General features: G+C 44.1%; 1 protein-coding gene across 5 annotated transcripts in view; it reads left to right on the forward strand.

The window, feature by feature from the left end:
• Nucleotides 1-21,400, forward strand: part of LOC122552289 (nucleus accumbens-associated protein 1-like) — a 37,473-nt gene that overhangs the window by 13,678 nt on the left and 2,395 nt on the right. The window contains exons 1-5 of one of the 5 annotated variants that reach the window (XM_043694997.1): nt 20-196; nt 8,658-9,521; nt 17,635-17,811; nt 18,442-18,547; nt 19,200-19,297. In XM_043694997.1, coding sequence (XP_043550932.1) covers nt 8,687-9,521; nt 17,635-17,811; nt 18,442-18,547; nt 19,200-19,297 — 1,216 coding nt within the window. In that variant the 5' untranslated portion in view covers nt 20-196; nt 8,658-8,686. Of the gene's footprint in view, nt 1-19; nt 197-8,657; nt 9,522-17,634; nt 17,812-18,441; nt 18,548-19,199; nt 19,298-21,400 lie in introns of those variants that run through there. The other 4 variants (XM_043694996.1, XM_043695000.1, XM_043694999.1 and 1 more) reach the window with 4 other exon arrangements.

A 21,400-nucleotide genomic window follows, 5' to 3' on the forward strand; every position in this document is an offset into this window, starting at 1 on the left:
CCCTGGTTAATGCGGGCGGGGCGGGGGAGGGGAGGTCACGTGCTGGTGGATCGATGTGCTCGGCGTTTGGCTCCGAAGCCTGGAGGACTGGCTGTGGTAGCGGGGGTGAACTCCGATCGGCGCGCTCAGCGCTCGGTTGCTAGGCGCTGGCTGTCCTGACAATGAATGGCTGCTGCAAGCATTGAGAGACACTGGGGTGAGTTTGTGAGCTTCCAGCACAGGCTTTGGCCTCCAAGCTGCACCAGTTACTCCTCAAAGCCTCCCCATGATCAGCTTTGACAGACCCTGAGCGGGGTTATCTTTTATTTTATTCTCTCTCTTCCCTTCCCCTCCCCCCCCCCCCCCCCATCACCCCCTGATTTAATGCCCCTTTTGTGTGAGTGAAAGAGATTTGGGGAGAGGATTGTATCTTGTGGGGGGATGGGATGGGGGAGGAGGAGGTGGTGGTGGTGGGAAAAACCACAAAACTTTTCTTAAAAAATAAAAACCTGCTGCAAGCTGACCAAGCTCCACTTCCCAAATACTTCCAGAACTTATGTAGCACCCCCACCCTTCCTTCCCCCTTCCCCCCTATCCCACCTTCCCACTCTTCTGCCTGTTCTCCATCAGTTTTTTTTCAAACAGTGAAAAAATGATGGTGGGCAAACTTGTTTTTTCTTTAAGCTGTCAGGATATGACCCCCTCCCCATCCCCCCGACTTCAGTCAGAATTGGGTGATTTGTGGAGTAACTGGAAATAATCAAAACACTCATGGACAGAGTGTTTTGAAGTGATTGTCCATTATGTGTATCTGCAAGCTTAGTCAAAATAAGACACAAACAATTTGTTTGTAATATGCCTGCATTCTGTGTCTTCATTTGCTGAGAGAGTTAAGTTGTATGCAGTGTTTTATAGTACAGTTCTGGTTTTGGGAACCTCTTGATGATAAAGTTTTTTTAAAATTGTGATTCAGTCAAGTTCAGGTTACTTAATACCAAAGGGTAGGATTTTTAAAATTAAATTTTGTTTAAAAATGGAATCCTATGTTTCAATCTCTGGGATTGCTTTGAATGTTCCCAGAAAAAAGGAAAATTAGTTTGTGTGTTACAGTGTATCTCCAAAAATTCCTATTCAAACCCAGCCCAGTACAACAGGATCAAAGTCCGCATTACAGTCTCTAATCGACCTGGGAAGTCTCTATTCAGCTATTCATGGCCACAGGCACACTCCAGCAGATTGCTACTAAATTGGCAGCATGGTTTGATGAAGCTATAGGCTGGAGATACTGTAGAGATCCAACAACCTTTGGGGTATAAGACAACTACCTTTCCTCTGCAGCTAACTGACCTTGGTTGGCCTGGGAGTCTTAGTGCTGCCACACTGGATACCAGTTCTGTCTCCCCAGCACTAAACCAATAACCTCACATGGTTAAGTTTATAAAAATGTAAAACTTTGTATAGCTTGTGAGTGACATGACAGTTATTTTACCTCTTGACAATTACATTCAGTAATTATGTTGATTTCAATTTCCTTCTGAATTGGTCTCTATAGCAGAGCAGGCAAACTACTCTAATACATCCACGTTCAATTTTCTTGTTATTCTGAAATTGTTTCTGAACTGGAGATTATCTATAATCTTGTGTTTATGTTTACCCTATCTCATTCCTTTTAACATTCCCCCATTTTCCACACCCCTCCCCACACAACCCTCTTTAAAGGCCACAACTCATGCAATAGAGTTCAATTTTCACTGTTACTGACATTCTCTTTACTTCCATCACGTGTGTCTCTGTCTGTAAGGATAGTGAATATCAGTGGGTTATTCCAACAACAAAAATGGCAGTGAATGCTTTAGTGTGGGGTTCAGATAAACTCAGCTCAGTGTTCAAGGTAAACATTTGGAGATGCTGCTGTTGGACTGGGTGTACACAGTTTAAAAGTCACCCAACACCAGGTTATAGTCCCAACAGGTTTAATTGGAAGCACTAGCTTTCAGAGTGCTACTCCTCCTTCAGGTGGTTATGGAGTACACAATTGTAAGACACAGAATTTATAGCAAAAGTTTACAGTGTAATGTAACTGAAATTATACATTGAAAAATACCTTGATTGTTTGTTATGTCTCTCATCTGTTAGAATGACGATGTTAGTTTCTCTTCTTTCATACGTAAATCACAAAACCTTTTTTTAAAAAGTTACATTCTCAAGTGAAAAAAAGTTTTGAGATTTATGTATCAAAGAAGAGAAACTAACATGGTCATTCTAACAGATGAGAGACTTAACAAACAATTAAGGTATTTTTCGATGTATAATTTCAGTTACATTACACTGTAACCTTTTGCTATAAATTGTGTCCTCCACAACCACCAGATGAAGGAGCAGCGCTCCGAAAGGTAGTGCTTCCAATTAAACCTGTTGGGACTATAAGCTGGTGTTGTGTGATTTTTTTTTTTTAGCCCTGAAATGTGACTGTGGAGTTTCTGGAGTGGGGCTCATATGGCTCTATAGGCTTCACCAAATTTCTTAATGGAAACAGATTTTGAATCCAGAAATGTGCCTCTGTGAGATGATCCGCTGTGGGGTAGAGAGTTTACTGATGCTATGGTGCCATTCCTTACTAGCTCCATCCCTTGGTCACTGTTTGGGGATGAAGGGGCTGTATGAGGGAAGGATGCGTATATCAGAGAAAGAGAGAGACCAGGGTTCCCAAGAGGTGAAAGGTGATGAAGAAGGAGTCGGATTATTGATCGCTTAAAGGGGAAGCGAGAGATATGATCACTGAAGGGAGCGGTGAGAGATATGATCCCAAAGGGACTTCGGCAGACCTCATTAAGCAAACCTTTAGTTACATGTTCTAACCTGTCGCTTTGACACCACATTCATGAAGCCCCTTGGGGTGAGATTACTCCATGCATACATGTTGTTATTCAGAACATTTGCCTGTGATGTTCCTGGATCAACTGAGATGGAGAGGATTAGACTCTAAACTGCAGATTTTGGTGTCCTGAGTTGCATAGTTGCATCTGAGCAACTTTCATAATATTTCCACTCTAACTGTGAGAAAACATTGCAATTAAATTAAGTATGTACATCCAGATAAATGAGAGAGCAGTTTATGTGGATAATAGCTTTACTAGATGATTACCTGCAACAGCGGGTTGCCTAATGAGTAAGGGGTACCTTGACTGAAACCTCGAAGATCCTGAGAGATCTTGACTGGGTGGATCCACCCATGCCAACACAATGATCGAGAAAGCACAACAAAGCCTCTCCTTTCTCAGGAGGCTAAGGATATTCACCGTGTCCACAAGGACTCTTACCAATTTTTATAGATGCACCACAGAAAGTTTCCTATCTGGATGCAGCACGGCCTGGTAAGGCTACTGCTGTTCCCAAGACTGCAAGAGAGTTGTGAACACAGCCCCAGTCCATTGACTCCATCTATACTTCCATCTGCCCCAGAAAGGTATCCAACATCATCAAAGACCCCCCTCACCCCGGTTACAATCTCTTCCACCCTCTTCCGTCAGGCAGAAGATATAAAAGTTTGAATACAAAAACAAACAGGTTCAAGAACAGCTTCTAACGTCTCTGTTATCAGACTTTGGAAAGGACCTGTCAAATGTTGATTCTGATCTCTGTCTCTCTGCGGTTGTAACACTGTATTCTACACTCTGTTCTGCCATCCTGATACACTTTGTATGGTATGATCTTCCTGTAGAGCACACAAAACAACACTTGTCACTGTTTCTCGGTACATGAGACGACAATAAATCAAATCAGTCTATCTTGTGGGAGAATCTAGAACTAGGGGTCACTGGTTCAGAATGAGGCAAAAAAGTTCTCTGAAGAACGAGAGTCTTTAGAACTTCCTTCCTGAAAAGGTGATGGAAGCTGAAACATTAACTATTTTGAAAGCAGAGGTGAAGAAATTCTTGTTAAGCAACGGGGGTAGGCAGGAATGTGAATGTAAGGTTACAATCAGATCAGTCATGATCTATTGGAATGGTGAAGCAGTTTTGAGGGGCTGAATGGCCTACTTTTCTCCTGATTATTGTGTTGTCCATGGCAAAAACAATTTGAGATAATTCCTCATTATGTTTATCAGTACTCTGTTAAAGGTTATGGGCTTAATTCTGATTTCTGCAGCACTTGATATATTAATATGCAGGTGGCAGATACTGCATTGGATGTGAATAATTAAAGAGCTTCAATGTGATTAAAGATGTTGCTTTTTAACTGCCACAGTTTAATTCCCTCAAGAGTTTTGACAAAAATAAACTCCAAACTTAGGGGTCTTGTGGCACAGTAATGGTGTCTCTATCTCTGGGTCAAAGGTACAGGTTCAAATCCCGCCTATCCCCAAGGTGTGTTATACTGTATCCAAACAAGTTAATTCAAACAAAATGAAAATCTCCAAACTGTGAGAGAACCTTTTAATATCCGACTTCAAATGCTACTTCAAATCTTCCATTCTGCATTATGGCAACCGACCTGAGAGTGAAGATTTTGTACCTTCCTGTCAGCAACCTCACTGCTGCTCAGTTTGATGTTGCAGTCACAAGGTTACAGTTAGGTCCAAGCAAAGGGAGGACCATCAAATGTCAAGATCATTTTTTAAAAGAATTAAGACTTGAGCATTGCTGAGAAAAGGCACATTTTGTCGAGGTTTTCATCTTGCGCTCATCAGGACACTTTGCAAGAAAATCAATTCAAGGGGGAAACCACCATTTATACTACACGCGAAGAGAGTGCTCTTTGGCTGGCAAGTGGACTCTTATTGGTTGAGGTATTGCACCCATTAATGATGACTGACAGTTAACAGTCAGGCTTTGTTTAAATTTTATCCCAGGCAGGTTGAATCTAACTGGACAAGGCATTGCCCTGAGACGTGAACCAGTGAATGGCTGTTGCCTGTTTTGTTGAGTTGAATAGGGCATTGTGTTTGTATGTGTTCTTTCTGTCTGCAGAGTGCAGGGTCCTGTGTGTTAACATATCCATTTAAAAACAGGAGGCAGCTATTGGTTTTCCTCCTGAGCTTGTATTCTTGCGAATTGTCCTGATGAGTGCAAAGCAAACAGCTTTGACAAAATTTGTCTTTTTCAGCAATACTCAAATTCTATACTACAAAACAACTAGTTCAAAACTTACTTTCTCTGCAAGGTGAGACTTTTATTTTACCGCAAACATTTTTCCTCCCTGTGGAACCTTTCCTGACCTGACTCTTAATAGTCTAGAGAATGTGTGGAAAGACTAGAATCACGCTAACCTCAATATTGAAATATAGTAAAAAAAAAATCTGTTCCAGGACCAGCAGTCCTAAAAACTGGACTAATCATCCAAGACCATGAACTGTAATCCCACCACGGCAGTTGGGAATTTGAGTTTATTTTCTTAAATAAAAGTAACCTGGAATATAAAAGTGGCGTTAAGGTGTGGGACTGTCGTAATAACCCAGTTGGTTCACTAATGTCGTCTTACCCACCTTGGTCAATATGTGACTCCAGTCCTATATGAATACCCCTTGCTAACCTCCATCTGAGGTAAGCTGGAAACTTGGAGACTGGAGTTGATGAATACCCGCATTGCCTGAGAAACCATTTCAGCATTCCAGAGACAGAATAATTTGTTTTTTAAACTAGCTTTACTGGATATTTGAACAGGAGTTTCATCCATGTTATAACCTGTTCTGCCCTCCTGGAACAAACTGGAAATGAAACTGCAGCTACACGTGCCCTTGCATTACTCTGTATGCTGCCTGATTTCAGTGTGCTCACAGACACGAGCCTACAGAGCGAGGCTGGTGCTGAAGTGTTGAGAGTGTGGTGCTGGAAAACCACAGCACACCAGGCAGCATCCGAGGAGCAGGAGAATCATGTAAAGCGTGGAGGTTCATTCAGCAGTTCCAATCTTCATGAAATGCCCACCATCACTACCTCAAAAAATGTCTGTCTGGAATTGGTCATTTTGAGTTAAAGTGGTGCTAAGTCCAAAGATGTGCAGGTCAGGTGAATTGGCCATGCTAAATTGCCCATAGTGTTAGGTGCATTAGTCAGAGGGAGGAGGGTCTGGGTGGGTTGCTCTTCAGAGGGTCGGTGTGGACTTGTTGGACTGAAGGGCCTGTTTCCACACTGTAGGGAATCTAATCTAAACTGGATGGTCAGGCTGGAGTGACCTGTGAACAAGACTTGAAGTCTGAAATTAGTTATTGGAAAGAACTGTAGGAGCAATATACTGCGGTTGCTGGAATCTGTGCTGAAAACAGAAAATGCTGGAAATCACAGTGGACCAGGCAGCATCCATGGGGAGAGAACAAGCTAACATTTCGAGCTTGTTAGAGACTCTGATGAAGAGTCTCTCTCCATGAATGCTGTCCGACCCGCTGTGATTTCCAGCAATTTTTGTTTTCACTGTTGGGAAGAAATGTCTATTTCCCGCACCAGAAGAAACCTACCCCAGGTGGGGGGAATAGGTTCCAGCCCCTGAACCATGTGTAGCTATCCTGTTGCGGAAAGTGCTGCTGTGTGGAATCTTGGTGATTACCAGTCCGATCTGCTTCTGAAACCACCAGAATCTCTCTATAAAGAGCAGCATGTTTTCATTCACATAGAGCCTTGTTCTCAGGCCATCAAAATTTGCAACCAATGAGGCTAATTTTTTTTTGCAATAGTGTTGCTACATGGGAAAGCAAAGCACTCGAGTTCACAAATAGCAATGAGTTAAATATCCAGTTAAAGCTGCTTATTCGAGTTCAATAATTCTGAGGGATGTGAAATCCTGAAGAAAGAACAGGGATTTTGTTCATCCTTTTCCAAGATGTGGCTGGTGTTTGTAAAGCCTTCATTTAAAACCCAGCCATGTGTTCCTGCACAGTGAGACTACCCAAACAGTAATATGATAACCAGCAGTTATTTCAGTGATAGGTAGGCAGGGCCCTCATCCAAGGTATCACCTCTGACAGTGTGGCACCCCATATAGAAAGATTGGGTATTACTAGTCAGCGCAGTGGCTCAGTGGTTAGCGCTGCTGCCCCACATTACTAGGGAGCTGGGTTTTTTTTATATAGAATCCTACCGTGTGGAAACAGGCTCTTCAGCGCCACAAGTCCAGACCAACGCCTCCGAAGAGTAACCCACCCAGACCCATCCCTCCCCTATTATTCTACATTTATCCCTGTCTAATGTACTTAACCTGCAAATCCTTGAACACTATGGGCAATTTAGCATGGCCAATTCATCTAATTTGCACATCTTTGGACTGTGGGAGGAAACCGAAGCACCCAGAGGAAACCCACGCAGACATGGAGAGAATGTGCAAACTCCACGCAGACATTCGCCTGAGGCTGGAATCAAACCCAGGACCCTGGATCTGTGAGGCAGCAGTGCTAACCACTGAGCCACCATGTCGCCCTGGGTTCAGTTCCACCTTTGGGTGACTCTGTGGAGTTTGAATATTCTCCCTGTGTCTGCCTGGGTTTCTTCCGGGTGCTCCAGTTCCCTCCCCAGTACAATTATGTACAGGTTAGGCGGATTGCCCAAAGTGTTTAGGGATGTGTAGGCTAGTTGCATTAACCATGGGAAATACAGAGAAAGGGTAAGGCGATGGGTCTGGGTCGGATGCTGTTCGGAAGGTTGGTATGGACGTGTTGGGCTGAATGGTCTGTTTCCACACGGTAGGGATTCTAAGGAGTGAGTGGCAAGGATTTAGCAGATGGAGTGTAATGTGGGAAAATGTGAAGATATTCACTTCAGAAGGAAGAATAAAAAAGCAGTGTGTGAGTTACTTGGAGAACTAAACTTGAAATCTGAGGTACAGTGGAAATTGTTCTTGTTCACTAGTCACACAACATTGATATGCAGTTACAGCATGTAATTACGAAGTGAATGAAATTCTATCAATGATTCTGAAACAAATTAAATATGAAAGTAAAGATGTGATTCTTTAGTTATTCAGAGCATTGGTCAGACCAGATCTCGAATTTTGGGCAGTTTTGGTCTCTTTTAATTAGGGAAGAATGTAAATACATTGGAGGTGGTGCAGAGTAGATTTACAAGATGGATACCTCAAATGATTGTTTGGACAGACTGGGCTCACTTCCACTGGAGTCTGAAAGAGTGAGGGGGGGTGACTAGGTTGAAGTATGTGAGGTCCTGAACGGTCTTGGCAAGGTGGATGCGGAAAGGATATTTTGTGTTGTGAGTCAGTCCAGAATTAGGGCATGCTGTCTTAAGACTAGAGGTCACCCGTTGAGGACAGATATTTAGAGGTACTTTCTCTCTCTCTCTCTCTCACACTCACACTCACACTCACACACACACACACACACACAAGGGATTCTATATCTTTGGAACTCTCTGCCTCAGAAGGTGGAGTCATTGAATATTTTGAAGAGAGAGGTGGATAGATTCTTGTTCACCAGGAGAAAGACTGGTCATGGTCTTATTGAATGACAGAACAGGCTCAAGGGGCCAAATGGTCAGTCTGTGCTCCTATTTCATTCATTCAGATGTGCACTGCACAAAGTGGGTCTGCCTCGATTCTGTGCTCAAATTTCTTGAGTAGGAGCTAAACCCACAACCATTTAGCCCTGAGTGAGTGTGTCAGACTGAACTTTGCAGGTGAAATGCTACACGTTAAGCATATCAATGCTAATGCATTTGTCTCCTCTTCTATACTAGCAGATACTGCAGTGTGCTGAGTGGGTACCATGGCTCAGACCCTGCAAATGGAGATTCCGAACTTTGGGAATAATATCCTGGAATCTCTAAATGACCAGCGACTCCAGGGCCTGTACTGTGATGTTTCCATCGTTGTCAAGGGACAAGCTTTCAAGGCACATCGTGCAGTCCTGGCAGCAAGTAGTTCCTACTTCCGTGACCTGTTCAGTTCCAACAACTGCACCAGCTTTGAGCTTCCCACAGCAGTCCAACCACAGTCCTTCCAGCAGATCCTGGCGTTCTGTTACACCGGCCGGCTCAGCATGAATATGGGTGACCAGTTCCTCCTGATGTACACAGCCGGCTTCCTCCAGATCCAGCAGATAATGGACAAGGAGACAGAGTTCTGCCTGAAGGTCAGCTCGCCGCGGTGCGACTCCCAAGGCCTCCACGTGGAGGAGACACCCTCAGAGCCCCCGAGTCCTGCCCAGGTCTCGCGCTCGCTGGCAGCCACCCCCCTCTCGCTAGTATCACGTGTCAAGACAGAGCAGGCTGACTTGGACACTGTGCAGTTCACTCCCATCGGCAAGCGCCTGTGGGAGAGCGGCCAGCGGGGGGAAGGGAATGGGGGTGCTGCTTCCAAACTGGCTCGGGTTTCACACGGAGCCCCTGCCAGTCGGCAGCAGGTCTGTGCAGCGGGAGCACAGGGCACCTCAGACCGCACCAGCCCTGGCACATCCAGTGCCTACACCAGTGACAGTCCCAACTCCTACCAGAATGAAGAGGATGAGGAGGAAGAAGCTGGCGACGATATGACAGAGGAGCACTACAGACAGATCTGTAACATGTACACTATGTACAGCATGATGAATGTTGGGTCACCAGGTAAGCCAGCTCCATTTCAGAATTACATCCAAAAGCTGCTACTCTTATCGGAAACATTGTCTTCCATGTCATCTCCCAGAATTTGAGTCTCCTATATCATCTCCCCCAGAGGAATGGGTAGAATTTTCAGGTCAGCTGTAAAATGGAGAAGCTCAGTATTTCCTATATCATCAGGAGAGTGTTTGTTCCTGATGTCCAGTGCAGAACTTGCTCAAGGTATGTAACTGCCTGACATGAGCTGTTTGATGCACACGCGGTGGGGAGCATTTGGTGCACATGTACTGGATGTCGATTTGATCCAAACCATCAGTGAGACAGAAAGTTAAGACATGAGTTTTGAGAAAATTTGTAGCTCAGGTTGAGGTTCTGGATGTAGGTTTGTTCGCTGAGCTGGAAGGTTTATTTCCAGACGTTTCATCACCATACGAGGTAACATCTTCAGTGAGCCTCAGGCGAAGCACTGTACATGATTCCAGCTTTCAATTTATATGTTTGCGTTTCTTTGGGTTGGTGATATTATTTCCTGGGGTGATGCCATTTCCTGTTCTTTTTTTCTCTCACAAAACAACATGACCCTCTCTCACTAGTATCCTTACATACAGATAAGGAAAACGTGAGGACTGCAGATGCTGGAGATCAGAGCTGAAAATGTGTTGCTGGAAAAGCGCAGCAGGTCAGGCAGCATCCAAGGAGCAGGATAATCGATGTTTCGGGCATGAGCCCTTTCCTGAAAAAGGATGCTGCCTGACCTGCTGCGCTTTTCCAGCAACACATTTTCAGCTCATACAGATCAGAAAGGACACTACTTCGACTGGGACAACACATCCATCCTAGGACAAGCCAAACAGAGACACGCACGAGAATTCCTAGAAGCATGGCATTCCAACCGGAACTCTATTAACAAACACATCTTCCGCCCTCGAGAAGGGAAAAAAGAACAGGAAATGACATCCCCACCGGAAATGACATCCCACAGGAAATAATGTCACCAACCCAAACATATAAATATAAAGCAGGTATCATGGACAGTGCTTCATCTGAGGCCCACTGAAGATTTTACCTAGTAGGGTGACAAAATGTCTGGAAATGAACCTTCCAGCTCAGTGAACAAACCTACATCCAGAGAAAACTGCCTTTGCGGATGATGTTTATCGATTACTCCGTCTTACAGCTCCTTCCACCCTGCTGTAATTTTACAGGTGCTTCCTGTATTCACAGATTTTTGTTTTGAATTGCGCTGTTTTAGAGATGGTAATGCCCACCTCTGGAGTAGGAGGGTCTTGGGGCTTGAACCCAGGTCTCCTATCTGAGAGGCCGGGACACTACCACTGCACCATAAGAACCCTCCCATCCCTATTTTAACGTATTTTTATGATCAACCTGTTCAGAGATATTGTTACACCCCTCTGGAGCAGGTGGGATTTGAACCTGGGCCTTGTAGTTCAGAGGTAGGGAAACTAACACTGTGCCACAAGAGGTCCCTACCATCCATATATTGTACTCAAACATGACATCACCACAGGAAGTGATATCACCAACCCAAACATAGAAATAGAAAGCAGGAATCATCAGCAGTGCTTCGTCCAGAGGGCCAATGAAGATGTTACCCAGTATGGTGACGAAACATCTGGAAATGAACCTTCCAGCTCAGTGAGCAAACCTACATCCAAAACCTCAACCTGAGCTACAAATCTTCTCAAACAATTAATGGCTACCACCGGTTTCTCTTAACCGTAAATAAAGGCATTAACAATCTCGATTATTTTATTAACCAGCCGTTAACAATGGGAGTTTTGGTATACATGCAATAGGGAGGATTCTTGTGGTAATGGCCCTACCTCTGGACAGGTTGATTGGAAAATATGTGATGGGTTGTGTTTGAAGATAATGCAGATAGATGCCCAAAGTAAGAGAATGTCATTGGTTAATCCAAAACTGTTGGCTGAGTTGCAAACAAAGGCTACAGAGCTGTACGTCTGAGTGACAGGAGAGCTTAATTTGATGCTCAAGACAGGTGACTGGAATTGCTTTGTTCTGGGCAACAGTAAGTGGAAGGAAAAACAATGTGGCCCTTCATTTTCTCCCTTTTCTGTAATATTCCAAAACACCTTACTCTCAAAATGGAGGCAGTTCAGATATTTCCATGTTATAAATAGAGTCATAGATGTACAGCGTGAAAACAGACCCTTCGGTCCAACTTGTCCATGCTGACCAGATATCCCAACCCAGTCTAGTCCCACCTGACAGATTCCCATTTATCCATTTCTTCCTTTTCTCAAGCACAAGGCTCAGTGGGCTCTGTTGGAAATCGAGCTGGCTATCTGTCTCTCTTCCTGTGGGACAACCCATCATCTGACGACAAATTCCCAGGGTTTCCATGACTCCGTACCCTAGGGTGTGAGGACATTCTCTATGTCCGAGGAGTCAGTGGAGAAAAAGGCATCAGCTTCTTAGGTGCCTTTTTTTAAAAAAAATAAAGTCTTGCATTAATGTAGTGCTTCTCACACCCTCAATTCCTGAGAGTGACTGTTGAGAATTTGTGCTCAGATTTCTAGAGTGAGACTTGCAAGAAAATACTTCATCAGGAGGATAAAAAAGCAGTGTATAATATTTAAATAGAGTGAGATGACAGAACTCTGAGGTACAGAGGAATCTGGCTGATTTGGTACATGAATTACAACAAACAGATGCAGCAAGAGGGGGAAGATGGAACATTGCAAGGGAATGGAATATAAAAGTAAAGATGTATGACAGCTCAAAAGGGTATTGGTGAGACCATACCTAGAGTACTGTGTGTGATTTTGGACTTGTTATTTAATTAAGGGTGTAAACGTGTTAGAAGCAATTCAGAGAAAGCTCACATGACTGAATGCTGGGATGAGCTGTTACCTTATGAAGAAAGGTTGGATCGGCTGGGCCTGTTCCTATTGGAGTTTAGAAAAATGAGATCTTGTTGAGGCATACTACATCCTGAAAGGGACTGGGACGCTGGATGATGGATGGATGTTTCAGGACAGACTTAAGGAGCATTGTTGAAATAAAAAGGGTCTTTCATTTTGAGTCTTTGGAACTTCCTTCCCCAGAAAGCAGTGGAGACACAGGCACTGAATATTGTGCCTGAAATATATGTTTGACTAACAAAGGAGTCTGAGATTATCAGGGTAGGTGAGAATCTGAAATTGCGGCCCCATCACTGATCCCTGTGGCATACCACTCACATTGTGCTGACCATAAAATACCTATTTTTGCCTACTCTGTTTGCTGTTAGCTAACTAATCTTCCACCAACGCTAATACATTATCCCCAACACTATGCATTTTATTTTCCTTAACATTTGTAGCACCTTATTAATGCCATCTGGAAGTCGAAGTGCACTACATCCAGCTGTTCCCATGTATCCACAGTATATAGTTTCTTCAAAGGACTGCAATAACTTAGAGTCATAGAGATGGACAGCATGGGAACAGGCCCTTTGGTCCAACTCGTCTATGCCGATCAGATATCCTAAATTAATCTAGTCCCATTTGCCAGCACTTGGCCCATATCCCTCTAAACCTTTCCTATTCATGTACCCATCCAAATGCCTTTTTAAATGTTATAATTTTACCAGCCTCCAGCACTTCCTCTGGCAGCTCATTCCATACACACACCACCCTCTGTGTGAAAAAGTTTCCCTTTTAAATCTTTCCCCCCTCAGCCTAAACCTATGTTGTCTAGTTCTAGAATCCCCCACCTCAGAGAAAATACCTTGTCTAGTTATCCTATCCATGCCCCTCATGATATGATCTCCCCTTCAGAAAACCATGTTGACTCTGACTGATTACCTTGCCTTTTCTCGAAGTGACCTGGAATAATGTCTTTAATAATAACCAGAAGTCACACAGCATCGGTGTATAGTCCAACAGGTTGATTCGAAACCACAAGCGTTCAGAGCGTAACCCCTTCGCCAGGTCAAGTGAGAGAGAAGCACACTGACACAAAATTTATAGGCAGAGAGATCAAAAGATCATACAATTGGTGTGAGTGCAGGTGATCAAAAGTGTCAAGATGGTGTGAGTAAAGTGTCAATGGCTGAATAACAAGTAAAGGGATGGCCTATAATCTGGATAAATGAGGCAGAGAGATAATTACCAAAAATTAAACATGAAGTGGTGCTGGAGATGAACCAAATGACTGGAATAACCTGATCGGTGCAAGAGTTGCAACCTTCGGCATGCTTTTACCCAAGCTCCTCACCCTGTTTGCTGTAACCTGTTGATACCAGCATTAACTAACAGAAGTGTACCTCTTCCTCCTCTTCCTAGTTTCCTGTTGTTCCTAAATGTCATTTAGCCTTCAAATTCAGGCTCCGATCCATATCATCCTGCAGTTATGTCTGTGTCATTGCAATCAGATTGTATTTATTCACTTTGTTTTGTTGAGTTTTGAGAAGATCTTTAGCTGAGGTTGAGGTTTTGGATGTAGGTTTGCTCGCTGAGCTGAAAGGTTCTTTTCCAGACGTTTCATTACCTTACTAGGTAACATCTTCAGTGGACTTTATGCAAATCAATGCTGAAACTTCCTGCTTTCTATTTTTTTGTTTGGGTTTCTTTGGGTTGGTGATGTCATTTCCTTTGCTGATGTTATTTCCTGTGGTGAAGTCACTTATTGTTCCTTTTCTCAGGGGAAGGTAGATGGGGTCTAACTCAATGTGTTTGTTGATAACTCAACAAACACATCGAGTTAAACCCCATCTACCACCCCTAGTAAGGGGAGCATCAAATTAAGCTCTCCTGTCACTCAGACGTACAGCTCTGCAGCCTTTGTTTGCGACTCAGCCAACAGTTTTGGATTAACCAATGACATTCTCTTACTTATCTGCATTATCTTCAAACACAACCCATCACGTATTTTCCAATCAACCTGTCCAGAGGTAGGGCCATTACCACAAGAATCCTCCCCATTGCATGTATACCAAAACTCCCATTGTTAACGGCTGGTTAATAAAATAATCGAGATTGTTAATGCCTTTATTTACGGTTAAGAGAAACAGATGGTAGCCATTAATTGTTTGAGCACAGTGGGTTTTGAGAAGATTTGTAGCTCAGGTTGAGGTTTTGGATGTAGGTTTGCTCACTGAGCTGGAAGGTTCATTTCCAGATGTTTCGTCACCATACTGGGTAACATCTTCATTGGCCCTCTGGGCGAAGCACTGCTGATGATTCCTGCTTTCTATTTCTATGTTTGGGTTGGTGATATCACTTCCTGTGGTGATGTCATGGTTGAGTACAATATATGGATGATAGGGACCTCTTGTGGCACAGTGTTTCCCTACCTCTGAACTACAAGGCCCAGGTTCAAATCCCACCTGCTCCAGAGGGGTGTAACAATATCTCTGAACAGGTTGATCATAAAAATACGTTAAAATAGGGATGGGAGGGTTCTTATGGTGCAGTGGTAGTGTCCCGGCCTCTCAGATAGGAGACCTGGGTTCAAGCCCCAAGACCCTCCTACTCCAGAGGTGGGCATTACCATCTCTAAAACAGCGCAATTCAAAACAAAAATCTGTGAATACAGGAAGCACCTGTAAAACTACAGCAGGGTGGAAGGAGCTGTAAGACGGAGTAATCGATAAACATCATCCGCAAAGGCAGCTGTCTTAGTTTTCTCTGGATGTAGGTTTGTTCACTGAGCTGGAAGGTTCATTTCCAGATATTTTGTCATCCTACTAGGTAACATCTTCAGTGGTCCTCAGATGAAGCACTGTCCATGATACCTGCTTTATATTTATATGTTTGGGTTGGTGACATCATTTCCTGTGGGATGTTATTTCCTGTTCTTTTTTCCCCTCTCGAGGGCGGAAGATGTGTTTGTTAATAGAGTTCCGGTTGGAATGCCATGCTTCTAGGAATTCTCGTGCGTGTCTCTGTTTGGCTTGTCCTAGGATGGATGTGTTGTCCCAGTCGAAGTGGTGTCCTTCCTGATCTGTATGAGCTGAAAATGTGTTGCTGGAAAAGCGCAGCAGGTCAGGCAGCATCCTTTTTCAGGAAAGGGCTCATGCCCGAAACGTCGATTATCCTGCTCCTTGGATGCTGCCTGACCTGCTGCGCTTTTCCAGCAACACATTTTCAGCTCTGATCTCCAGCATCTGCAGTCCTCACGTTTTCCTTATCTGTATGGAAGGATACTACTGAGAGAGGGTCATGTAGTTTTGTGAGAGAAAAAAAGATCAGGAAATGACATCACCCCAGGAAATAATATCACCAACCCAAAGAAACCCAAACATATAAATTGAAAGCAGGAGTTTTGAGAAGAATTTTAGCTGAGGTTGAGGTTTTGGATGTAGGTTTGCTCGCTGAGCTGAAAGGTTCTTTTCCAGACGTTTCATTACCTTACTCGGTAACATCTTCAGTGGACTTTATGCAAATCAATGCTGAAACTTCCTGCTTTCTATTTATATGTTTGGGTTTCTTTGGGTTGGTGATGTCATTTCCTTCGGTGATGTTATTTCCTGTGTTTTATTCCATCAGTTCATATATGTTGCTTTAAATGCATTGTGCACTTAGGGACAGAGTCTTTAGTTATATTGTTTTATTATTTGAGCCTCTAGCCTTCTCTGTAGATTTGGTACTTGGCTCCTCATTACTAACTATGCAGAACCTGTTTCTCTATCCTACTTATGTCGTTGGTATCTACATGGAGAACAATGACAGCATCCTACCCTTCCCACTGCAAGTTCTTCACCAGAACTGAGTAGATGTTCCAAACCCTGGCACCAGGCAAGCAACACAACCATTTGAAGTTTCACTCCTTGCTGCAGAGAATAGTGTCAATCCCCCTCAACATAGCTTGCCCTACAACCATTACAGTCCTTTTCCCTCCCCTCACATAAATGGATTCCTCTACCACAGTGCCATGTTGAGTTAGCTCAACTGCCCTGCAGCCCCAACCCACATCCAAACTTGGTGAAAGAATCACAAATTGTTGAACAATTCCAAAGGCTGAAACTCTTTCCTGGTGGTCCCCTTTGCTGCTCGGGTAGCAGTTTCACACACTCCTTTCCCTGACCACTTATCAAATCAGAAGACCCCATCCTAAGCGATGTGGTTGCCTCTTGGTACAACACATCCAGACAATTTCCCCCTCCCTGATGTGCCATAGTGTCTAGAACCTGGTCTCCAGCTCAATGACTGTCTGAGTCCAACTATGAATACTGACAAAGGAGCAGCGCTGTGAAAGCTTGTGATTTCAAATAAACCTGTTGGACTATAACCCGGTGTCGTGTGACTTCTGACCTTGTTCACCCCAGTCCAACACCGACACCTCCACATCATTGCCATTGTGGTCCAATGTAAACATTGAGAAGTTCTCAAATGCTACAACCATGACATGTTGCCTGTCCTGACATCTTTAATGTGTTTTAGTTAGATCCTTAATTATTTCAATCAATTATTTATTTTACTTTTTAAAAGCATTAATGACTTTACTAACAGTTCCTAAACTATTTTAAACCATAAAAAGGAAATAAACCTTCACCACTTACCAGCTACTCACCAAACAGCTAACTTCTTCCCTGGAAGTCTCCTGCTTGTTTACCTTGCAATCCAGCATCTGCATGTCTCTAACTTCTTCCCTGGGTCAGAGCAACAACCAATTCCTACAGGGTGAAACAGTAAGAAACAACAAAGGTTCACCACCTTCCCCTTCTCATTTAAATTTCCTTATTCACCCGACTCTCAGCACTTTGTTCAAAGTTTCACTGAGATGTTTCTCTTTACGCACTCTGAGTTATCTCCGTTCTAGGGATAGAAAGCACAATTTAAGCTAATTGTCCAACGTAAACTGTTCTCCAGTGTATATTCCTGCTGAAGACTGGTTTAAATTTCAAATTTAAACAGTAAATTTCGGATAAATATTAAGGGTGAAATACAAACAAACCTGGCTGTTTAGAAAGATTCCCCTTGCTCTCTCAATTCCCAGCACACTGTTCACAGTCACACTCAGTGGGTCGTTGATAGTGTGAGTTGAAGGTGAGGGGCGGAGGAGGGACAGTGACTTGGAAATCTGCCTGTTTTCATGTTGAATGTTCTATATAATGTCTTCACCAGACTCGTTTCATTGTTTCTCTTGCCAGCAGTCGAGCGGGTCGATGCCCTGCCTGATCACTTGACCACAGATGCCCGTTCAAGAGTGCGGATGAGGAGGGACCTGGCGGCCTTGCCAGCTGAGCTGATCACCCAGATTGGTAACCGATGTCACCCCAAGCTTTATGCAGAGGGGGACCCCACTGAAAAGCTGGAACTTGTTACAGGTACTGCCCACATTTCAAGGTTTCTTTCGTGTTTTCTTTCACTCATAGAACGTTGGTATTGCAGGCTAAACCATAACTGCCTTGAGAATGTGGTGGTGAGCTGCCTTCTTGAACCATAGCAGTCCTTCAAATGGACGTACACCGACAATGCTATTGGGAAGGTCATTTGTAGGCTTTGGCCCAGTGACAATGAAGGAACAGCGATATAGTTCCAGGTCAGGGTGTAGCTGAACTTGTAGGCTGTTTCCATATAATCTGCTGCCTTTGTCCTTCTAGGTGGTAGAGTTCACAGGTTTGGGAGGTTAGCGTGTACATTTTGTAGATGGGACACCCTGCTGCTACTGTGCATTGCTCATGGAGGGAGTGAATGCTGAAGCTGGTGAATGTGGTGCCAGTCAAGTGAGCTGCTTTGTCCTGGATGGTGTCAAGTGTCTTGAGTGATGCTGGAGCTGCACCCATCCAGGCGAGTCGGGAGTATTCCATCACACTCCTGACTTGTAGATGATGGACAGGCTTTGGGAAGTCATCTTTCACATTTTGTCAGGCCTCTCCACTCCCTAGCTGTTCCACCCCTGACCGATGCTCCTGTTTGTGAATACCTCCTGAGTTTGATTTGTTATATTTTTACAGGAACTAGTGTCTTCATCACTCGAGCCCAGTTAATGAACTGCCACGTATGTGCAGGAACGCGTCACAAAGTCCTCCTTCGAAGGTTGCTGGCATCCTTCTTTGACCGGTAAGAAACAAAGTGGAATTTCCAGCAGAAGAATGTTAGAGAGACTCGGCAAATCAGACAGGCCGCACTGAGAGGGAGAGAGAGAGTGTGAGGGAGGGGGAGAGAGAGATGATGTTAAAGCTGGAAAGCCAGGGAAATTGGGAGTTAGGGAAGAGCCAGGGTCTGGAGAGCAGGAACGATTATATGAGAAAAGAGTCCAACAAAATACGCAGGGAAGTGTTGGGATGTTTGAGAGAGAAGGAAGCCAAGGATGAGATGAGATGATTCCCGAGGTACGTTAGGTACTGTTTTGCATAGTTATTCTGCTTGTTTTTCTCCCATTATATCCTGGAGCTTTGCATTTCGCGGTCAGCAGCGAGGAGAAGATGCCCCCGTGGTTGAACGGCCTGGTGATATCTAGTCTTCTTGCAATCGGTGCCTGTGATCCCAAATCCCAGAGCAAGCCATGCTTTCACAGTAGAGCAAAGGAGGACTGGGAGTGGGAAATAAAGTTGTAATTTCAGCCTCGTTCTTTGAAAGTTTTGCAAACCAGGCATTGGATAGAAAGGAGCTTGCTCTAAAGAGCCGACTTTTGAGTAGGAGACCTGAAGTTTGCACGACGATATTATTCTGAATGGGATACGTTTTATGCTGATGCCCTCTCCTGCCTCAGGAACACACTGGCAAATAGCTGTGGGACTGGGATTCGCTCGTCTACAAATGACCCAAGCAGGAAACCTCTGGATAGTCGGGTCCTTAATGCTGTGAAAAGTGAGTATAGTGAGACCTGCACTCACAGGTCAGCCCTTGAATTTCTTTATAAATATTCTGTAGACGCTACAAAAGTCTGCCACTCTACCTGACCAATGTACAATCAGATTCAAGAAAAGCTTCTTCCCCACTGTTATCAGACTTTTCAATGGACCTCTCAAATGTTAATGTTGGTCTCTCTGTCTCTGCACCTTCCCTGTGGCTGGGACACTGTATTCTGGACTCTGTTCTGCTGTGCTACCCTGATGTACTTTGTGTGTTATGATCTGCCCGTAGAGCACACAAACCAACACTCTTCACTGTATCTTGGTCCTTGTGACAATAAATCAAACCAAATCAATGTCCAAGGCTAAAGCAGCCCACTCACAACCTTTTGTGTCTTATTTGACCCCTTCCTGAGTTTCAACCACATGTTCACCTCCTCATCACTTAATTTTACCATCATAATGTTGCCCAACTCTCTCTGCATCAGCTCCTCTATTGCTGACTCCAAAAACCATTCCTTTGTCATACCCATGCTCAACTATCCCTGCTCCAGCAACATCTCAACTTCAAGATTTTCAACGCTGTTAGCATTTCCCTCCTTGGTCTCATCCTTCTCTATCTCTGTATCCTCCTCCAACCCAGCAACGCTCCGGGAATTCTGCACTCTGGCCTTTTTCGCCATCTACCTCAGCCTTCCGCCTCCACCTATTCCTATCCCTATCCCTATCCCCAATGTATCATCCTCGTCACCCCTCAACCGTTACCCCACCCTATCCCCAATGTACCTCCCCACTGTCTAACCATCATTCTGCCCTCACATTCTCCTTAGTCCCACTGTAATTGCCTTCAACGCTGCCCCAGCTCTCCTCCATCTCCATCCTGCCCCTGACCATCGCTCACCTCTCCCTGTGCACCTCCCCTAACCCTGCCCTCCCCACCTTGGCAGCTATGGTTCCTATGTCAAGCAAGGTTTTGGTCATTCGGATCAAGGTTTCCATCTTGGCTTGTCCTCAGCTTTTGACTTTTTATGTGGACTGTGTTGGAATGATTTATTATGTTACAAGCCCAATATGACTGGAACTTAGTGTAGTTAAAAATCACCAGATGTCTGAAAGGGACATTCGTACGTTGTCCCCAGTCCTGTGGTAACTCAGAATTCTGTAGACTGTTGCTGACATTGTTTCCCTCTGGAAGACCTCCTGTTTCTCCCGACAAGAGAAATACCCAGATCACAGCCACACTGCCTCCCGTGACATCTTTGCTGAGAAGGGGAATTGGCGCTGTGCCAGGAGAACACCACAATCTCTGTGAGATTGTGCAGTACTTGGCAGCCTTCTGCCAGTAAATCAGAGGCTATTTGTAAAGGTTGACTGAATCTTTACATATGCATAGTGTTTATAAACTGCAGCTCTACTGAAAGTCGCCCAACATAGCTGCGCTGTGGAGGGGCTGGTACATTTGGACCTCGCAGTGATGCTGCTGTTGTCAAATAGGCTGCCAACACTCACTGTCTCAACCCACACCAAAGGAAATGACTGAAGTGCCAGAACTTTATAGATGACCACACACGGTCTCCCCAGCAAGAAGTCAGCACATTGTGGTAATGAAGAGGGGTGAGAAAATACATATTTAATTTCTTTTTAGAAAATTAAAGCACCACAATTAATTCTGAATTGCCATTCAAATCTGCATCAGTGAGGTATAATAATAAATGTATCTTACTGTGTTTAGAACTGTCAGTCATTTGTACAGGCATGACCAAGACTAATTAGTTCTGTGTGTTTTTTTTAGAAATTGCTTCTTTGTGCCCCAGTTGTCATGTAGTTCCTGCTGTCATCTGTTACTGCAGCAGGTTAAGGGGAACTACCTGGCCAAATGTCAAAGCAGCTGTCCTCTTTCATTTCACTTGCTGGCTGGGTATATCCTGGAAAATGAACCTGCTGCATCAACCATGTAATTACATGAGCAACAAAGCACTTATTCAAATTAATTCTTCCTCTCAAATTTTGGACTGTTTCCTTCTATCAGCAGTGCTTTCTGGCTGTCCAGCGTACTGCACTATAAACACACATATTTCTAACTGAGTACGTTTTCTTTCAATTATGTAAATTGAAGTAG

This window comes from Chiloscyllium plagiosum, chromosome 8 (assembly GCF_004010195.1).
Source record: "Chiloscyllium plagiosum isolate BGI_BamShark_2017 chromosome 8, ASM401019v2, whole genome shotgun sequence".
NCBI classification, from domain to species: Eukaryota; Metazoa; Chordata; class Chondrichthyes; order Orectolobiformes; family Hemiscylliidae; genus Chiloscyllium; species Chiloscyllium plagiosum.